Genomic DNA, 15,509 nt, shown 5'->3' on the forward strand with positions numbered 1-15,509 from the left:
CCATGGGCCACTCGATCCACAACATTGACATCAGAAAACTGCTCACCCACACGACGCCACACACGCTGTCTGCCATCTGCCCTGAAAAGTGTGAACCGGGATTCATCCATGAAGTGAACACCTCTCCAACATGCCAAACGCCAGCGAATGTGAGCATTTGCCCACTCAAGTCGGTTACGACGACGAACTGGAGTCAGGTCGAGACCCTGATGAGGACGACGAGCATGCAGATGATCTTCCCTGAGACGATTTCTGACAGTTTGTGCAGAAATTCTTTGGTTATGCAAACCGATTATTTCAGCAGCTGTCCGAGTGGCTGGTCTCAGACGATCTTGGAGGTGAACATGCTGGATGTGGAGGTCCTGGGCTGGTGTGGTTACACGTGGTCTGCGATTGTGAGGCTGGTTGGATGTACTGCCAAATTCTCTGAAACGCCTTTGGAGACGGCTTTTGGTAGAGAAATGAACATTCAATACACGAGCAACAGCTCTGGTTGACATTCCTGCTGTCAGCATGCCAATTGCACGCTCCCTCAAATCTTGCAACATCTGTGGCATTGTGCTGTGTGATAAAACTGCACCTTTCAGTGGCCTTTTATTGTGGGCAGTCTAAGGCACACCTGTGCACTAATCATGGTGTCTAATCAGCATCTTAATATGGCACACTTGTGAGGTGGGATGGATTATCTCAGCAAAGGAGAAGTGCTCACTATCACAGATTTAGACTGGTTTGTGAACAATATTTGAGGGAAATGGTGATATTGTGTATGTGGAAAAAGTTTTAGATCTTTGAGTTCATCTCATACAAAATGGGAGCAAAACCAAAAGTGTTGCGTTTATATTTTTGTTGAGTATATCAAGCAAGAATGGGAAAGAATTCCACCTACAAAGCTTCAACAATTAGTGTCCTCAGTTCCCAAACCCTTATTGAGTGTTGTTAGAAGGAAAGGTGATGTAACACAGTGGTAAACATACCACTGTCCCAGCTTTTCTGAAACGTGTTGCAGGCATCCATTTCAAAATGAGCAAATATTTACACAAAAACAATAAATTTTATCAGTTTGAACATTAAATATCTTGTCTTTGTGGTGTATTCAATTGAATATAGGTTGAAAATGATTTGCAAATCATTGTATTCTGTTTTTATTTACATTTTACACAAGATTCCAACTTCATTGGAATTGGGGTTGTAATAATAACAAATGGTTTGCATGTCAGTTAATCCACTCTCCTCTCGCCCGTGTCATGTTCAAAACCCTGAGAAGGTTGGAGTCCGAGCATTTCAGGGTTTTGAACACAACATTGATACATACCATAGCCGGGGCTTTTCGCAGTTGCATAACGTGTCTGCCTACTCAGAATCCATGGAGATTCATTAAAACCTCCATTTTGTAAAAAAATATTGATTTTACATGAGAGTCTGTGAGAGATGTGTGTGTTTGTGTGTGTGTGAAAATCATTCTGATTTTCAACCTGACTGAAATCGCACCAAAATGGGCAGGACCTGAATGGAACATGACATTCAGAGGCAGACATCAAATGGTCTGGAACACTCATAACAACTGCAACAGTGGTAAACTCGGACCAAAAAAAATCCCCCCTTTTCCCGTTTGGCAGTGCGTCGCCAAAATCGCCCTTATAAACAAGCCACCCATGCTCAGATGGATTCGTCAATAACTGGCAATATTCAGCAATCATCAATTACACTCATTTGTAAGCAACCATATAATAGTAGAACATATACGAAAGAGTTAGCTTGCCTCCAGTATGTTCAAAACTCAGTCGCGAGGCTGTTGACCAGCACCAACAGGAGGTCCTATAGTACACCTATCTTAAAGGTGATAGAGAGAGGTTGAATGGGGCATTAATCCTTGTTCTGTGATGTGATATGTACCCCAAAAAAATTGGTTGGGTCTGTAATGGCTCAGAACCTTCCTAAAAGGCTCTCTGAAACAGCTATGTTACTATGCTGGGTTTAGAATGCATCGTTTGCCCTTAATGGCATCGTTTCGGAGCTTATTTGGCAACCTCATTATGAAATGCACATAGGTGTTGGCGCTGATCAGTTGCCGCTGTTTGATTGGCTGCCCTTGCTCTCACTGAAAACCCTGAAAACCACTCTGAAAACGAGACGACAGTAATCTTCACTAACTTATTTAACAGATCACGTTTCAACATTGCTGTTGAGTGATAAATCTTGTTCCTCGCCCACCAACATAAATTCAGCCAGAGGCTGACTGTGACATAAAGTCCAGTCACAAAATAATAATGATAATAAAAAAACGATCCGAAATAAATTTAAAAACAAATTTAAAACAAAAGAAAATGTGATACTTACAGGCTGTACTGATTGCTGGGGTTGATTTTGTCGCAAAGTCGGAACTGACCCTCTACTGAGTATTAAATGCCGACTGAAGCCAGCTCAAAATTGTCCAAGGTTTGTGAAACAGTCCTCCGTGAAATGCGCAGAGCAAAGAAATAGTCGGAGGTTGTATATACTGGGGATGCGGTTAAAAATGAATAAAAGCCATTGATCGCGTACATTGCTTTCCGTGGGAAGAATACGAGGTCTGTCAATAAAGTAACGGTCCTTTTTATTTTTTTCAAAAACTATATGGATTCCATTCATATGTTTTTACGTCAGACATGCTTGAACCCTCGTGCGCATGCGTGAGTTTTTCCACGCCTGTCGGTGACGTCATTCGCCTGTGAGCATGCCTTGGGAAGGAGTGGTCCCGCCCCCTCATCGGATTTTCATTGTCTGGAAATGGCGGAATGAAAAGAACTTTTTTCCATCAGAATTTTTTCAGAAACTGTTAGAGACTGGCACCTGGAAACCATCCGAAAAATTTATCTGGCTTTCGGTGAAAATTTTACGGGCTTCACAGAGAATAAGGTCTGTTACTACAGCTTTAAGGACCGCTTTAAGGACCCCTTTAAGGACGCTCGGAGCACGGTGCGCTGAGCGTCCTTAAAGGATTTATGTTGCATTGGAGAATCAGAACGAGGTTTCTGCTCAGAGAAAGGTAGGTCCTTCTCACTGCATAGGGATGAGTATCGGGAACCGGTTCTTTTTGGGTATCGTTAAGAAATTATTTGATCCATCGACATCAATAGCCTTTTTGCTTAACAATTCTCTTATCGGTCGTTCAGAGTGGCCATTGTTTTTGGGGGTGTTTGTCAGGAAAATGATCATTTCTCTGCATTATCTCGGCTTTCAATGCTTACCAGTCCAGTAAGTATCAGTGAAATTGTGGAGAGCTGGACATGTCCAAACTTGTCCTCTGACACGCCGAAACGGAGGTGTTCCTTTGTCTCGCTTCCAAAGTGAATCGGTATTTACGCGCGAAGCCTCCGGCTTTCCATGACAAAATCTCTTGTTAAAAGTGAAATCTGCCGGAAAATGGCTGATGTCCAGCTCTTGTGATAACCAGAGAAAGAGCACACGACGGTCTCGTATCCACAGAGCCATCCGTTTAGAAATGGTCCGGTGGCTTGTGCCGCATCGTCGCAGCTCGGAGTGCGGCACGCTGAGCATCCTTAAAGGGGTTCTTAAAGCTGTAGTAACAGACCTTATTCTCTGTGAAGCCCGTAAAATTTTCACTGAAAGCCAGATAAATTTTTTGAATGGTTTCCAGGTGCCAGTCTCTAACAGCTTCTGAAAAAATTCTGATGGAAAAAAGTCCTTTTCATTCCGCCATTTCCAGACAATGAAAATCAGACGAGGGGGCGGGACCACTCCTTCCCAAGGCGTGCTCACAGGCGAATGACGTCACCGACAGGCGTGGAAAAACTCACGCATGTGCACGAGGGTTCAAGCATGTCTGACGTAAAAACATATGAATGAAATCCATATAGTTTTTGAAAAAAATAAAAAGGACCTCGTATGTAAAGATCGTAGTCCGCTATGACAGCCTGGGAAGGCACACCTGTAGCTCGCCATTGCTCCTCTTCCAGTGGTAGGAATGGGTGGGCACAACCTTATGAATAATTAATTTCGAAGGGGCGTGTGTGAAAGGGGGTGGGTGTGGGTGTGTGTGTGGGGGGGGGGGGGCTATTGGTGAAAATGTGACGCAATGTTTCCCTCAAACAAGGATTGGCCAATTTTCTGGCGGCAATTCAAAAAAGGAAAAATACTTGAAACAGACGTTCTGACACCTGCTGGCACTTCGTGTGTATTCCCCACAGCGGGGAGACTCTGAACTAACACCAAAAACATGAAAAAGATGATTTTGATTCTCTATCCCCTTTAAAGTCTCTCTACTGGCTTCCTGTTGTGTATTGTGTCCAATTTAAAATCTTGGTGCTTACTTTTCGAGCCCTACCTGCATCACTGACTTAATCAAGCCCTACAGCCCAACTCGGTCGTCTGGGCAGATCCTGCTGATGGCTCCACGAACATGCTTCAAAACTCGTGGAGACCGATCCTTCAAAGCCACTGCACCCCACATTTGGAACACACTTCCTTTAGACCTGCGATCTCTGGCCTCAGTGGATACCTGGATTCCTAAAATAATGGCCTAAATCATGTTTTCATGTTTTTGAGAAAACACAAAGGAAAACACAAGGGCTTCAGTGGCTGAGTAGAGTTTCATTTTCCTGAAGCAGGCCCCATTTTGAAAAACTTCTAAAATTGTCTAAGTCACATACTCTTTTGACTTAGGCAAAATAATATGGCCTAAGTCACACTCTTGAGATAGGCCATTATCAGTGGTGGGCACACTTCCGATAATCCGATAACAGATAATTATCGAAGATAATGTTTTTATTATCGGATTATCTTTTTAGATAACTTTAAAAGTCATCATCGGACTAATTATCTTCCGATGAATTGCCGACCGATAACTTTTAGACCGATAATGTAGTAAGCCAAGCTTAACAGTGGAAAACATTTTTAAAACTTAAAAGCAGTTGAGACGTACCTGTTAAAAGTTTCTTAATAGGTATATTGTTCTACTCTCTGAAAACAGAAGAGAGTTGTTTTCAGAAAAAACTACTCTTATCTTTTGTAGACAAAAGAGAACTGGTAACTGGTAACTTTTCAGTTATCTGTTATCGAAATTAATTTTTTGGTTATCTGTGCCCACCACTGGCCATTATACAACTGGGGTGGAATTGCATGATCTCCTCAACTGAAGATTTAAGCGATTTTACCACAGTTGGCCGGCATCATAGGGAGATGATTTAGGCAAAAAAAAAAATTCACTTTAAAAAAAAATGATTTAGGTCATTATCTTAGAAAGGTGACGATATATGTTCACCACTGTGAACCACTTTGTGACTACTGTCTGTGAAAAGCGCTATACATAAAGTTTACTTACTGTATCAGGTCCCATTAAAAAAAAAAAATTAGTTTATCATCCTTGACATCAGATAAAAAATAATTAGGGCAGGCAGTTTTTTCTTTTTTCCTTATAAACACATACATACAGCGTCATTTCAAACCAGAAAAATTAAATATACAGCATCTGTTTCAGTGGGGAACTGAAAATATCAGTTATTTTAAAAATAGATCTTGTTTCCATGTTGAATACAGTCAGTGTACCGCACGGTAGCACTGTGTGTGAGTGAGACGGCCACTGACTGTGTGGTTGTCAGTGACAACAAACGGCAAATTCCGTGCCCGGCTCAGCAAGCTTTCGGCCTGGGATGATAAACTAATGGATTTTTTTTTTATGGGGCCTAAATTTTGCCTGCTATTTTAATAATTTGGACCCTATTTCCTCCATTTTGGAATCGGGACAGAAAGAGGGAGCAAAAATCTGCAATGGGAGATAGAGCTAAATCCATATTCACCAAGGTTAAATATGTTTTTCTAATGAGCTAATGTTTTCCATTTTTTTAGAATAATCCCACCATGTGATCCTACTGCAGATGACAGCGTCTACCATATATGCATCACTGCAATATCTGTGAGTCCAGGTTTCTATTGGATCAGTCTGACACCAAATATCTTTGCCCTGCCTTTTAATGTCATCTGATCATTTGGCTGTATCATATCACACTATGCCAGAAGTAAATGATGTTTTATGATGATCATGATGATGTCGCGCTTTTTCTTTAATAACATTTGTGCATCTCCTTACTTCTCCCCCGTAGTTTATTTTGTGTTCAGTTTAGTAGAATGCCTAAAGGTTGGCAATTCAGCAAGACATTCTTTTGGTTTCCTAAAAGTGTCACAGGTCATGAACTCTCAATGGCCTGTGATCCTGACTAATGGTAATCCCTCAGACCACATCCACAGGGAGCACTAATGAGAGACTGGGGTTTGGCCTTTTGTTGTATGAACTGTGGGGTGTGAGGTCTGAACCCTGGTCATTATTATTCTACAATATTCTAACTGAAATGTCTTCCCTTCTACTGAAGGTTATTGTCATGCTGATCCTCGCGGTCTTAGCCAAACGCTCAAAGGTGGACGTCAGACAGAAAGGACTCCTAAGTCTACTCAGGTATCGTTTGTGTGTGTGTGTGTGTGTGTGTGTGTGTGTGTGTGTGTGTGTGTGTGTGTGTGTGTGTGTGTGTGTGTGTGTGTGTGTGTGTGTGTGTGTGTGTGTGTGTGTGTGTGTGTGTGTGTGTGTGTGTGTATTAACCTTGTAAAATCTGGCCCACTGCTAATTTTGACTATTAGAGCATATTGAATCTTGTTTCAATTACATTATTGCAGACTGTTTTGCTTCTATTACAACACAAAAGATAGAACATTTGCAAAGAATTCAGCACTTATATGTTAGAATACTACAGTAATGCACTGCTTTCACAAGTTGAGGTATCAGAAGATACACTGCGAGTATATCGAATAAACACAAACACTATTATTATTGAAGACAACTGAATTAAAGTTATTCTGGAATTCACTGATCTAAGTATTGTGACTATAATGGGGAGTACAGATGAAGACATCTGAATCTGATTGGAGAATGTACAGCTCGCTTTTAGATTGTTTGAGAAGACTAGGAAAGTGAGAAAGGTGATGAATCAAGTTAAGAAACTTGACATTAGAATTTAAATCACTCCTTATATACAAAACCAAAACTTGGCCGTAAACGCCAGCTCTTATTCAAAAACTTCAAATGTCTTTGAAGTAATACCTATGTCAAATCTTAGTTATACACTGACCAAACACCATGTCAAGAAAAAAAAAAAAAAGGAACTGGCAAAATCAATCAGAAGGTAAAATTGATGATAATTTGATGATGTATTGAGAAGACTACTCGGAAATACCTAGGGCTGTATGTGTTTCTCCATGTACAACTGGAATTGCATCAGGAAGGGCATTCAGCACTGCCGAAAGACAAACAACATCAGCAACAACAACATGATCCAGTGGTCACATTAGCAGTTGTAACTGGATGACTGAGTAGTAACATCTTTGGGGTTTGAATATTTGAGGCTTAGATGCATACCAAATTCTGCACAAGCCTGTGGGGGCAACTGAGTGTCAAAGTGACAGAGAGCAAAACACTAAACTCCTGAACTACTCAACTTGGTGGCACCTTCCCCCACACACTGACCCCACATGAATGTGCGAAAAGTATATAAGTTGAGAGAAAGTAGTAGTCTCATAGCACGTGATCCTTTGTACTCTTGAGGAAAGCAATTAAACCTCAGACATTCTGAACTAAAAATTGCTCAGTGGGGAAGACTGCATCCCTCTAGGGTGTACATCTGTGAATGCTGAAAAAAGATGACATTATTAGCAAAACTAACCTAGATTAACAGACATAGAAAAAAAAACCCATAAAATTTTAGGCAGACTAAAAGTTTGATAATGTGTCTGGTCCAGGAGTGCCACTCACAAATATTTTCATTATTGACAAATCTGTCAGATATTTTTTGAAGAAATCTGTTGTTTTTTTTTTTTTTTTACACCATCAGCATTTTCCCATAGTCTACATTTTGTAATGTAGACTCCAAAAGCTAAACATAATGAACTTACAGCAATATAAACTAGAGACCAGTAACATTGTCTTAAGTGGCCACCAGCACCCTGTGATAAACAACATCCATCCATCCATCCATCCATCCATCCATTTTCTTCCACATCATCTGGAGTCGGGTCGTGGGGGCAGCAGCTCAAGCAAATCCACCCAGACCTCCCGATCCACACACACCTCCCCCAGCTCCTCCGGGGGAACCCCAAGGTGTTCCCAAGCCAGCTGAGAGACGTAGTCCCTCCAGCGTGTTCTGGGTCTTCCTCGGGCCCTCCTCCCGATGGGACATGCCCGGAACACCTCTCGAGTGAGGCGTCCAGGGGGCATCCGGAAAAGATGCCTGAGCCACCTCAGCTGGCTCCTTTCGACGTGGAGGAGCAGGGGCTCGACTCCGAGCTCCTCCCGAGTGACTGAGTTCCTCACCCTATCTCTAAGGGAGCGCCCAGCTACCCTGCAGAGGAAACTCATCTCGGTCGCTTGTACTCGCGATCTCGTTCTTTCGGTCATGAGCCAAATCTCATGACCATAGGTGAGGGTCAGAACATAGCTCGATCGGTAAATCTAGAGCAGACAACAACAGAGACTGCGCCTAGAAATTCTGTCCATAAAAGTAATGAACAGAACCGCTGACAAAGGGCAGCCCTGGCAGAGGCCAGTGTGCACTGGAAACAGGTTTGACTTACTACTGGCAATGTGAACCAAGCTCCTGCTGCAGTCGTACAGGGACCGGATAGCCCTTAGCAAAGGACCCCGGACCCCGTACTCCCAGAGCACCCCCCACAGGGCACCTCGAGGGACACGGTTGAATGCCTTCTCCAGATCCACAAAGCACATGTGGACTGGTTGGGCAAACTCCCATGAACCCTCAAGCACCCGATGGAGAGTGTAGAGCTGGTCCAGTGTGCAGCGACCAGGACGAAAACAACACTGCTCCTCCTGAATCTGAGGTTCGACGATCGGTCGAATTCTCCTCTCCAGTACTCTGGAATAGACCTTTCAGGGAGGCTGAGGAGTGTGATCCCCCTGTAGTTGGAACATACCCTACTGTTCCCCTTCTTAAACAGAGGGACCACCACCCCCTGGTCTGCCAATCCAGAGGCACTGTCCCAGACCGCCACGCGACGTTGCAGAGGTGTGTCAACCAAGACAGTCCCACAACATCCAGAGACTTAAGGTACTCAGGACGGATTTCATCCACCCCAGGAGCCTTGCCACCAAGGAGCTTGCTGACCACCTTGGTGACTTCGGCCTGGGTGATGGATGAGTCTGCCTCTGAGTCCCCAGTCTCTGCTTCCTCTTCGGAAGACATGACGATGGGATTGTGTAGATCCTCGAACTATTCCTTCCACCGCCCGACAACATCCCCAACCAGGGTCAACAGCTCCCCACCCACACTATAGACAGTGTTGGCGGAGAGCTGGTTCCGCCTCCTGAGGCGTTGGACAGTTTGCCAGAATTTCTTCGAGGCCGACCGATAGTCCTCCTCCATGGCCTCCCCGAGCTCCTCCCAGACCCGCGTTTTTGCCTCTGTGACTGCACAGGCTACTGCACACTTGGCCTGCCGGTACCTGTCAGCTGCCACTTATCAACAAAGACAAGTGGGACTCCTTCTTCAGCTTGACGGCATCCCTTACTTCTGGCGTCCACCACCGGGTTCGGGGATTGCCACCGCGTCAGGCACCAGAGACCTTGCGACCACAGCTACGAGCGGCCGCATCGACAATGGGAGTGGAGAACATGGTCCACTTGGACTCCATGTCTCCAACCTCCCCTGGGATCTGGGAGAAGCTCTCCCGGAGGTGGAAGTTGAGATCTCGCCGACAGAGGGTTCCGCCAGTTGTTCCCAGCAGACCCTCACGATACCTTTGGGCCTGCCAGGTCTGACCGGCTTCCTTCCCTCCCAGCGGATCCAACTCACCACCAGGTGGTGATCGGTCGACAGCTCAGCCCCTCTCTTCACCTGAGTGTCCGACACACGTGGCCGAAGGTCAGATGATATGACTACAAAGTCGATCACTGACCTCCGGCTCAGGGTGTCCTGGTGCCACGTGCACTTATGGACACCCTTGTGCTGGAACATGGTGTTCATGATGGACAAACTGTGGCTAGCACAGAAGTCCGACAACTGAACACCCTCAGATCGGGGAGGCCGTGCTACCCCAGCTCGCCACCTCTCCCCGCGGGCAACACCAGAGAAGTGGAGCACCCAGCCCCTCTCCAGGAGTTGGTACCAGAGCCCAAGCTGTGTGTGGAGGTGAGGCCGACTATCTCTATTCGGTACCTCTCAACCTCCTGCAAAAGCTCAGGCTCCTTCCCCCCAGTGAGGTGACGTTCCACGTCCCAACAGCCAGAAGCTGTGAGCGCAGACCGGGCTGCCGGGCCACCCGCCCTCGACTGCCACCCAGTTCTCTCTGCACCCGACCCCCATGGCCCCCTCTGCAGGTGGTGAACCCACAGGAGGGGGGGCCCACGTCGCTTTTTTGGGCTGAGCCCGGCCGGGCCCTGTGGGCTAAGGCCTGACCACCAGGCGCTCACGCACGAGCCCCAACCCAGGCCTGGCTCCAGGGTGGGGCCCCGGCTCCGCAATACCGGGTGACGTCTCGGTCCTTGATATCACACTGGTCATAGGAACTTCTGAACTGCCCTCAGTCTGACCCGTCACCTCAGATCTGTTTGCCATGGGAGACCTTACCAGGGGCACAAAGCCCCCGACAACATAGCTCCTAGGATCATCCGGGTCCGCAAACTCCCCCATCACAATAAGGTGGTAGTTCGAGGGGGAGATAAACAACAAGGTTTCATAAATTACGTGCAATTGTAACCAAGTGACAGACCCTTGCAGCACCAGAGGGGGTTCCAACACCAGACTTCTTGTTCACAAGACCAATTCTCCACAAGGTTAGTCAAAGGGGAAGCCCCACTAGCCAGGCTAGTAGGATCATATTTCAATCTTGATTTCATCATGCTACACAAACAAAAGGCCTAGTTTAAATGCGCCTGCCTGAACAAGCCCAGACATGGGCCAGTGTGCCAACATTGCTATTTAGGCTAATATATGAAGAATAACTGTAAATTATATTAAAAAGAACCAACATGGTTCAAAATAAGAGGTTCACTGTTCCTTGCTTGACTCTATCAGAATCTAAAATTTTAAAGCTGGATATGTAGTAGTTTTTTGGTATTTCTATTGGAAATGTTACAGGAGAATAGAATAGATCTTTATTGTCACAGTAAAAACTGCCAAGCTGTGAAAAGCAGTGGACCCACACACTCACTGACTGACTACATTTTGCTCATGCTTGCCCTACTAATCACAAGAGAGGAAACAGTTACACAGCTTCATGATGAAGTGGTGTAGAGAAGAATTTATTAAAAGAAAACTTGAAACTTCAGCTACAATTTCTCTCTGTTTTGTTGAAAGAAAATTCTTCTCCACTCCACTATGAAGCTATGAGTGGTGATGCAAAATGCAAAACTTGATTTCTCCCATCACAGACACAGAAGCCTATAACCTCTTCAGGGTCTGGGTGTCTTGGTGGCTTTCCTCACTCATCTCCTTGTTGCACAGTGCCTTAGTTTTCGAGAACTGTCTGCTTCACACAGATGTACCATCGCGTACCACAATGATTGTATTTCTTCATAACTGATTTAAATAAAGTCCAAGACATAACCAGCGTCTTGGAAATGTTCTTGCATCCATACCCTGATTTGTCTAAAGTAGGCTGGATGTAAAAGTGATGGTTTATATGTGTTATACTAAAGGATTTGTACCAACTGTGAATGTCAAGCTAGTAACATGTGAAATGTAAATACCTGCTGCTTGATTTCACAGTCCGGTCAACTTCCTGGACCATACACAGCACAAGGGCCTGGCAGTCGCTGTGTTTGGAGTGCTCTTCTGCAAACTATGGAGCATGGTGGTCTCCCCAAACCCCCTCCCCTTCTCTACAGACTCAAAGAACAAACGTGAGGAGGTCATTTTGGTTCTTCAAATACTCACATCAGTCTCTATGTGTTTATTCTAGCTTGTGTTTCAATGTAACTTAAATAGATATTTTAACAGTAGGTGTGTCCAAACGAAAAAAAATTACATAAATAATGTTGTAAGGAACTGGACGTCTGCTTCTTAACTTATTCTGCAAACTCCAAACTACTCAAATTTGAGCAGAGGTTGAAATATAGTCTAATGATTTTTTTTTTTTTTTAAGCAATGTATGATTCAGTGTCACTTCAAATTATTTTTAAAAACACAGTGTGATGTTAAATCACAGTAGGATGAGTTCAGTCTTGATATTTGATCTTTTTGATTGTTTCTTGCTCTTTCCCTTCACACTGCTTTGATATATTTGCAGAGAGCTGGATGATCCTGGGAGTGTTCTACTACCCTGCACTGCACTACCCTCTCCTGGCATGTGGGACATTACATAATAAAGTTGGTTATGTACTTGGCAGTCTTTTGTCGTGGACACATTTTGGTGTCCTCGTTTGGCAGAAAATTGACTGCCCCAAAACACCTCTGGTAAGCATTCCCATCTTACTTCATTTTATGCCACTGTAGGCAAAGGAAAAAAGTACAGTGTGAGGACGGAGGGGGAAAAAATATTTTACAAGAGAACTGTATAGACGCCCCTCCCTTTCCCTCTGTTTCTCTCTCCTTATATGCATAAAATACACAACAAAAGTGAATTAAACCCGACTATTAAATGAACACTTATTTAAAAAAAAAAACACTTTGCTGCTGAACTGCTTCACCTCAGGGTCCTTTGGTTGCTGCTGTGTGCTGTGACAAGTTGGACTTTAATTGTTAATGACCCAGAAGTCCTTTCACTTGCAAACACTTCCTTAGTAACAGTGCTGTGTAACTGGCACAGTCCAGTTTAAAGGGAAGAACAGGTGCCACTCTGGTTGATGTCATGTTCAGACTGTAGCATGGCCATGAATAATAAACACAGTAAATCCAACCATTTTATCCATAACGCCTGGCTGTGCACTACTATTTCCCATTGCTCAAATAAGAAACTGTGCTCGGCCTCATTCCAAATGGGCTTGTGTCCTCTGTGCAAGTCCTTTTTGCAGCTGCCATCAAAATGGAGCACCTCAAAACAATTAGTTCTGCTGTCTGTTGGTTTTAAGAGGCTTTCTTGCAGTTAATCAGTTTTGGTGTCTGACAGTTAAAAGACAAACCAAAGCACTCCAGTATGTTGCATAAACAACAGCCTCATTTTATTGATGTGCACACTCATTATCCAGGTCTGAGCTGCAGACAACATTTAATTGTTTTATTTACAATTTTTGCAAAGGTTTTCCAGCTGGTTCACTTTCCTGAAGCCAGCACGCCATTTATCCCGGCTTGTGCTTGGCACAAAGTTTAGCTGTTTTGCTCCGTAATGAAGTTTTTTCTTCAGCAAATATAAATATAAATACATATGACACCAAAATAGATCCTTGTCATTTGACTGGTGGATTTGGTGCGACATGACATTCATTATTTTTCCCTTTGCATGGGTCATATCACTTGCGTGCATTTTGGTACTATGTGCTATGTTCCATCTTTCAACTTATGTAAATATTCTTACCATTCTTGATGGGGAGAATATTTTTGAGTGCAGTGACTCATAAGAATTCATTATTTGTATGTCAGTTCACTTTTGTTGGGTATGTTAGTGCGTATATTGTCACCTGAAAAAAACTGCATGATAGTAGTGTCACTACATCCAATTGACAGATTGACTGCATTGTGATGTGTGTCACAGATGACATGCCACAACAACTGTGTCTGTCTCAGAGGGAACGGGGTAGGAGTGGGATACATGAGATAGTGGGGGCCTTTTCCATCATGGACCAACATTATTCACTTTTCATCCTTATATCACGGGTGATTCGTGTCATATATGCACATTAGTGAGGTGCAAGAGCTTTTACATGAATGAATAGATGTGTGTGCAAGAGAGTGAGAGAGAGCAAGATAGCATGTAAGAGCAAGATCACATATTATATTTCTTGTATAATATGTGAGAATATGTCTTCTGTCTGTTTTTTTCCAGTTTACAGTAACCATAATATGCTATCATGCTAATACACCATTTCACATGACTGGTGATGATATAAGAAGGCAAGCAGGGTGTGGGATGTGAACCCGCTTTTGTAAGGTGTGTCTGAGTGTTGTCATGTAAAGACATACAGAGTGCTGGACTTTAGACCAGGTTTTTGATGGTCTAAGGCACAAACACTTTCTTGTGATGATACCAACATGCCAGCTGTGTGCCTGCCCACACCTTATTGTTCGACCAACATGTTCACATGAACACAAGTGGTCTCGTGATTTTGGGGGGTGTTGTTTCTGGGCGTAAAAATGACGAATCCATCGGATGGCCACTAGTAATGACACTGTCGTTGCGCTGGACACCGCTGGGTGCCAGGTAGATAGATAGATAGATAGATAGATAGATAGATGGATAGATAGATAGATAGATAGATAGATAGATAGATAGATAGATAGATAGATAGATAGATAGATAGATAGATAGATAGATAGATAGATAGATAGATAGATAGATAGATAGATAGATAGATAGATAGATAGATAGATAGATAGATAGATAGATAGATAGATAGATAGATAGATAGCTTTTATTGTCATTGTCATTACAACAACGAGATTTCCGCACTCACATTCCACATACAAACAGCAATTAATCTACAATTATTACTTGTTTACCGTAACAATGGCACACATCAGAATTAGGACAACACATATACATTTGACATTGTTTATGTGCACTAAACTTGAACAGTCCGTTTTTCAATTAAGGCGATGTGAGTGTGTTGGTAGCCGCTGCAACTGTCAAGTCGCGCCGCCTGCCAGCTTGGGAAGAAAAGGGGCCTACCGCGGGGGGGGGAGGGGCAGGAAGAGAAGTAAAAGGAGAAACTGGAGCATGCTTCAGTCCATGTGTAAGTCAGTTATTGTCTTTGTGGGTTGAGATAAGAATGGAGCCGAATAATCTCACCAAGGTCTAAATAAATTCCTCTGGAGGTAAACAGTGGGCAGTTGACCTTGAGGCTAGATAGCCTGTAGTGTTGCAGCTGAGCAGTGAAACTTTTTAACAGTTCCACTTGAACAGCCAAATCCCAATTATGAATTAGGAATAGTCCCAATTATGAATTAAGAATATTCACCGGCCTCCGAAACCTTCAGCTTCAACTGCAAGGCACGCATCAGCTCCAAGGTGTCATCCAATTTGCGTCTGAGTTCAAGAGTCAACGCAGTCTGAGAATGCACTGCCTTGCCAACCTCGTTAATCATGACGGACAAGCGAGGGCCCGTGGTTCTTGATGCCGCCGTCTTGCCAATTTTCCAGTAGATCAGGGCAGCACATAAGCCAAAAAGTACCAGCCCTGCTGCCATGAGACCAAAAATGAATAAATCCTCAACATTCTCAATGGAGAAAGGTGCCAAGCATGCCACATGCCAGGAACTCCAGGAGTCGAGGACATAGCCCGCAGGATACGTTCCATCTGGGCAGGTAGGATCCCCCGATCCTGACCTTCTTGTAGAAAAAATGGTGTCAATAGCGTTCAG

At 43.9% G+C, this 15,509-nt stretch overlaps 1 protein-coding gene across 1 annotated transcript in view; it reads left to right on the top strand.

Annotated features, from left to right (window-relative positions):
• The window catches only part of stra6 (signaling receptor and transporter of retinol STRA6), a 77,082-nt gene that overhangs the window by 20,693 nt on the left and 40,880 nt on the right, over positions 1 to 15,509 (top strand). Inside the window, exons 3-6 of the mRNA XM_034176440.1 lie at positions 5,845 to 5,911; positions 6,366 to 6,448; positions 11,763 to 11,896; positions 12,283 to 12,449. Of these exons, the coding sequence (XP_034032331.1) occupies positions 5,845 to 5,911; positions 6,366 to 6,448; positions 11,763 to 11,896; positions 12,283 to 12,449 (451 nt within the window). The remainder of the gene's footprint in view (positions 1 to 5,844; positions 5,912 to 6,365; positions 6,449 to 11,762; positions 11,897 to 12,282; positions 12,450 to 15,509) is intronic.

Source organism: Thalassophryne amazonica, chromosome 8 (genome assembly GCF_902500255.1).
Source record: "Thalassophryne amazonica chromosome 8, fThaAma1.1, whole genome shotgun sequence".
Lineage (NCBI taxonomy): Eukaryota > Metazoa > Chordata > Actinopteri > Batrachoidiformes > Batrachoididae > Thalassophryne > Thalassophryne amazonica.